Source organism: Panicum virgatum, chromosome 2N (genome assembly GCF_016808335.1).
Source record: "Panicum virgatum strain AP13 chromosome 2N, P.virgatum_v5, whole genome shotgun sequence".
Classification (NCBI taxonomy): Eukaryota; Viridiplantae; Streptophyta; class Magnoliopsida; order Poales; family Poaceae; genus Panicum; species Panicum virgatum.
This window is the reverse complement of record NC_053146.1, coordinates 35,457,180-35,463,287: the sequence shown is the minus strand read 5'-3', so window position 1 is coordinate 35,463,287 and position 6,108 is coordinate 35,457,180. Positions and strand designations below refer to the sequence as shown.

At 40.3% G+C, this 6,108-nt stretch overlaps 1 protein-coding gene across 1 annotated transcript; it reads left to right on the top strand.

The window, feature by feature from the left end:
* Positions 1–289: 289 nt before the first annotated feature.
* Positions 290–5,313, top strand: LOC120660280 (syn-copalyl diphosphate synthase, chloroplastic-like). The gene is made up of 13 exons (XM_039938710.1): positions 290–534; positions 962–1,345; positions 1,492–1,675; positions 1,930–2,144; positions 2,284–2,404; positions 2,893–3,005; positions 3,095–3,327; positions 3,418–3,533; positions 3,793–3,891; positions 4,033–4,206; positions 4,307–4,394; positions 4,648–4,854; positions 4,946–5,313. Exons 1-13 carry the CDS (start codon positions 417–419, stop codon positions 5,162–5,164), a joined length of 2,271 nt encoding a protein of 756 aa, XP_039794644.1. The 5' UTR covers positions 290–416; the 3' UTR covers positions 5,165–5,313.
* The last annotated feature ends 795 nt before the right edge of the window (positions 5,314–6,108 follow it).

The following is a 6,108-nucleotide window of genomic DNA, read 5'->3' as shown; positions in this document are numbered from 1 at the left end:
CTTGAGTTGCGAATATAATGTCCATTGCTTGTGATCTTTGACTGGACTGTGAATGACACATGTTGTCCTGCTTCCAGGCACATGTTCTTGACTTCTGGTTTTTCCAGGTCACGTGTGCGGAACCTACGCATGTATGAAATATTTTGACCAATGATGACAAAAGATTTGATTTTGAGAACTATTTCCGCGGGACTATGTCCGCCAAGCCGCCCAAACACTTTTATATTGCCGCCTCTTTGGACTCGTTACTACTAGCTTTCCTCCATGCCTTGACTCACTCCTTGAGCGAGCTTTCCACTATAAATAGCAAGCAGGAGCTCATCATTCAGCAAACGCTGAAATACCCAGTATTGTTCTACAAGAGATCGAGAGAGAGAGATCTCTTTTAAGAGAGAGAGAGCGCGCGCGCACGGAAGATGCTGGCGTTTACTACAGAGCTCCTCAATGTTCCCTTGCTTCGCCAGCCGACGCCCGGCGTACAACAGCCACGGCGGCGGCCTTTCCTACAGCTGCACCCTCGCCGTCGACCATGTGGTAATAATAATCCCTGAAACACATGCATGTTGTCGATCAGTAGCTAGCATGACAACAACTCTATTAATTAAGGACATGCATTTCATAGGTTAAATATATGCATCATTTCTTAATCCATGTATGTGGACAGATATATATAGTGGTAACAATAAATATTCTCCGTTCGGCTGCTCGGCTGCTGTTGGCTGCTGCTCTGTGAGTGCCGAACCAGCCAAGAGCAGCCGGCTGAGCACCAGCCCAACACTGGTATTATAGTGATTGATTTTACGATTGTAGGTTAAATATATGCATTTCTTAATCCATGTATAAAGGACGTGTATTAAGGACATGCATTTCATAGGTTAAATATATGCATTTCTTTGATTGTACGATTGATTTTCTTGTACTTAAAGCGTGTTTACATCGATCATGCATGCCTGATTGACAGGGCCCGCGCTAATAAGCAAATCGCCATACTCGGAATCTGGAAAAGCACGGGAACAGGCAGTTGATGGACATCTTGAACAAAAGGATGAACCAAGGGAAACGGAAAGCATGGTTGATGCCATCAGAACAGCATTGAGGTCAATCGGAGAGGGTGAGATCACCATTTCAGCCTATGACACGGCAATGGTAGCCCTTCTCAGGAACCCAGATGGGGGTGATGCGCCACTGTTCCCATCGACCTTTGACTGGATCATCCAGAATCAGCTACCCGATGGTTCATGGGGTGATGAAGCCTTCTACATGATCAGCGACAGGATCATGAGCACCCTAGCATGTGTTGTGGCATTGAAGACTTGGAACATCCATGCCGACAAATGCGAGAGAGGTAGATCACCGGATCATTTGCTTTGCTCATACATCTCAATTGTTTCTTCAAATGGATATATACATCATCAATACGAACGTGATTGTTTTAATTAGGATTTAGATATTTATTTTTTAAGCAAGGATATGGTTTACCATTTCTTGCAGGTCAGTTATTTATCAAAGAAAATATTTGGAGGTTGGCACACGAGGAAGAGGATTGGATGCTAGTCGGATTCGAGATTGCCTTGCCGTCACTCCTAGACATGGCCAAGGATCTTGACCTCGACATCCCCTACAATGAGCCAGCCCTGGAAGCGATATATGCAGAAAGGAAAAGAAAGCTTGCTAAGTATATATGCTTAAACCTATTCCTTAACTTTTTTTGTTTGCATGCCTTGCACAAAAGATGGTTTTATTTTTTAAGGCAGCAAAGGTTCAGTTTATTTGCCCATATAAAGTAGGAAAATATTTAGATATTAATTGGTTCACTGCGGATTTAATTATATTTTTTTCCTAGTATAGTTTTTGTTTAATAAACCGATCCTTCAATTTTTGTTTGATATACCAGAAACCGTATATATATATCTGACCTTGAAAATTTAGGATTCCGAGGGATGTACTACACGCTAGGCCAACGACTCTGCTACACAGCTTAGAGGGAATGGTAGACTTGGACTGGGAGAAGCTCCTTAAGCTCCGGTGTCTCGATGGATCCTTTCATTGTTCACCTGCTTCAACAGCTACTGCTCTCAAGGAAACAGGAGACCAGAAATGCTTCGAGTACCTCGATGGAATGGTCAAAAAATTTAATGGCGGAGGTAAACTAAACCAGGGACTATATGTTATGATTTATATTGTGCTCGTTGAGCACATCTCCTTTGTTTCTACTGTCGTCTGCTCTAAAAACCAATGCAAATTACACTTGTTCTTTACTTACATGTTTTATTATATTTTTAGTGCCATGCATCTACCCTTTGGATGTGTATGAACGCTTATGGGCGGTTGATCGGTTGACAAGGTTGGGCATATCAAGGCACTTCACAAGCGAAATTTTGGATTGCTTAGACTATATTTACAGGTAACTGACATATATTCATACATGCATATATACATATTTGCGGGTACGACCATCTATATATTCATCACCAAAACGACATATAAGCAGGAAACATAAGTAACAATGATGCTGCATAGTTCTTTCATTCTGAAATGTAAGACATTTTATTTTATACTAATTCAAAGTAGTCTTGGTTTGACCAAATTTTATTTTAACATCTAACACATCAAAGATGTAAATTATGAAACTATATTTCATATTCAAAATATTATTATATTTTTTTATAAATTTATTCAAACATAGAACAGTTTGACTTTGGACAAACCAAAATATCTTGCATTTAAGGACAGAGAGAGCAGCTTGTTGGAAAGTCTATTTGTATGTTATTTATTAATTTATTCAATCACATATATAACTAAGCCTGTTGGCATTCAAAGATCCGAGTTATTATTAGCATGGGCTACAGTTCCATGTGGATCACCAAATGAAATATGTCTACGGTTGAACAGGAACTGGACTCCTGAGGGATTAGCTCATACAAAGACCTGCCCGGTAAAGGATATCGATGACACAGCCATGGGTATTCGTCTCCTCCGACTTCATGGCTACCATGTCGACCCATGTAAATTACTAGTACTTGTTAAGACCTAAGATATATAGATCATCCATCACATGAGTAGGGTTCTAATAACTGGTATTTTTTTTGTACAGGTGTGTTGAAACACTTCGAGAAGGACGGCAAGTTCTTCTGCTTGCACGGGGAGTCGAACCCGTCTTCTGTCACCCCCATGTACAACACTTATCGGGCTGCCCAGCTCACATTTCCTGGTGATGACGACGTCCTTCGGCGGGCTAAGGTATTTTGCCGTGAATTCCTCCTTGAGAGGAGAGGCTCTAACAGAATGAAGGACAAATGGGCAATCGCAAAGGACATACCAGGCGAGGTACGTGACAAAATGAATAGTTAAACATCATTCCCTGATCTTGACACGAAACTAGCAACCCCATTCTACCTTCTAATACTTCAATAATAGGTCGAATATGCCATCGACTTCCCATGGAAAGCAAGCTTGCCACGAATTGAAACGAGGATGTACTTGGATCAATATGGAGGTAGTGGTGATGTCTGGATCGGGAAGGTTCTCCACAGGTAATCTTTAGATGTAGGACTATTATGGAGAAAAGGATCAATTTTAATAAAACCAACATGTTAGCCAAATGACTTCAAAAGAAAACTTGTCTTCTACAAAGTTGTAGTTCTTGTTGATCCAAGTACTCATTCACGGCCAAAAGATAGTATTGAAAATCCTGATTTAAGAAAACCAAAAGAGCCTTTTTGTCGGGGATGTGAGAATTCATTTTATCCTTTCATTGAAAATACAATAACTCAATCAGAACGAACTTTTCAGGATGACTCTCTTCTGCAATGATCTTTATCTCAAGACAGCCAAAGCTGACTTCAGAAATTTCCAAAGAGACTGCCGAATGGAGTGGAATGGCCTTAGAGAGTAAGTCTCTGCCAATTTAATTATTTGGTACCTCTCATTCCCAAATTGCAATTACTTAGCTGACAATCAACTAAGTATATGATTAACTAGATTATTCACACTAGCTCAGAAGTGTTTACTTGTATATATATATATATGCAGGTGGTATTTCAGGAGTAATCTTGAGAAGTATGGTGGGACCCCAAAGAGTGCACTGACAGCATACTTCTTAGCTTCCGCAAATATATTCGAGCCAAACCGAGCTGCAGAACGTCTTGGATGGGCTCGTACAGCAGTGCTTGCTGAGGCCGTCTCCTCGCACTTGCGGAGAATTGGGTACACATATAAGTTGATTTTGATTTGATGTTTCCACCCACTGGAATAATCTTCATTAATTAGCTTGGTGATTCTAAGCCACTACTGTTCATGCATGCAGGGGACCAAAGAATTCGATCGAGAATCTTGAAGATCTTATCGAGCTTATTCCATTCGAAGGCGGTGCTTCTGCCAGTCTCCGTGATGCGGTATAGTATATATATTTTATTCATCAATCCATATATCTTAGGTCCTGTTTGGATCCAAGTGCTAGTGGATAAAAGTGCTAAACTCTAGCACTAGTGTATCCAAACAAGAGTAGTAATAGGAGGTACTAAAATTTAGCTCTCAACCTTAACCTCATCCAAACAGACCCTTAGATACCTATGATCGACATACCACGTTAATTATTACAGCTGATGGAAATGGAAGACCCTTACCTATTTCCTTGTTTAACTGCAGTGGAAGCAGTGGCTCATGTCATGGGTTGCAAAGGGGAGCCAAGGATCAATTGAAGGGGATACAGCACTGTTGTTAGTTCGCACGATCGAAATTTTCTCGGGAAGGCATGTTTTGACCGAGCAAAAGCTCAGCCTCTGGGAGTATTCTAAGCTCGAGCAGCTCACCTCCTCCATCTGCTCCAAACTTTCGAGGAGGGTTCTCAATCTGGTGCGTTGTCCTAAATTCATATATACATCTACGTCCCTTTGAATTGTATGTAACTTTTCAATTTACAAAAGTTTAATAATTAATTCATCAGAATGGAAAAAGTATCGAGAACACTGAGGACCTAGACCGGCAAGTGGATTTGGAGATTGAAGAATTGTCTCAGCGTGCTCTTCAAGGCAGCAGCGCACTCAACAGAGCGACCAGGGAGACATTTCTCCATGTGGTGAAGAGCTTCTGCTACATTGCCCATTGCCCTCCTGAACAAATTGATAACCACATCGATAAGGTCATATTCCAGGATGTCGTTTAGGAACAAATCAAACCCATTATTTTATATGCCCGATGTAAGTTCTTGTTAATGAGTATGCCAAGAATAATGTACTCTGATCCTCGCTCAAGACTTTGTTGACACCATTTTTTGGCATGTGGCCACTACTACAGAACAAACCTTTGATAATTTGTTCCAATTGGCGTACTAACCGGGACCAAATGGCACTAATTTGTCCCAATCGGTGTCTCCATCTGAGACAAAAGACCCCTCGGCCTATTGGTCCCGTTTGGAGCCACCAACCGAGACAAATGAGTGCCATTTGGTCCCGGTTGGTGACTCCAATCAGGACAAAACTCCTTGACCTCCTTCCCCTTCCCCTGCGCGAGCTATTTAGTTCACCTGTTCTTGCTATTCTTGGCTCGGGTGGGACAGTTCTTGCTCATTTCCTCAATGATTTGTGAAGGCTCTTGATTCTCCCATCCATCCAACAACTCTAAAGGTTAGGAGTTTGTTCCTTGCATATTTTATTGCTTGTGTAGCTCATTTCATACTTTAGAAATAGAGAAATGTGAGATTTTTAAGATTGGGAAAGTTTTGGATTTTTTATTTATACCATTTGAGCTCAAATGTGGTACTTAAGGTTTGCATATGTATATGTGGTTTGCTTGTTTTAATTGATCTAAATGAGTATAGAGAGTTGATGTGATTTTCTTGTATACATGATGATGAGGACATGACACCCTAATGTTTCCATCATATGGCCATATATTATAAATTAGTGTAGCATATTTTAATTTATTTTTAGAATGAGATGAGTATGCATAAATGACCATATGTGGATCTAAATGTGAAATGTTAAATTGAATAATCATTGAAAGTTAAAAAAGATGTTTACTTGGTATTTATTTTGTATCACGAATGAATTATTCAAATGAGTATAGTAGAATTTTTTTGTATTACCAATGAATTATTTGACACTTTAG

Coding starts and splice junctions, on each gene's coding strand:
- LOC120660280 (XM_039938710.1), top strand. CDS start 417: ATGCTGGCGTTTACTACAGAGCTCCTCAATGTTCCCTTGCTTCGCCAG. Junction 1,676..1,929: donor AGGAAAAGAAAGCTTGCTAA/GTATATATGCTT, acceptor TTGAAAATTTAG/GATTCCGAGGGATGTACTAC. Junction 2,145..2,283: donor CAAAAAATTTAATGGCGGAG/GTAAACTAAACC, acceptor TTATATTTTTAG/TGCCATGCATCTACCCTTTG.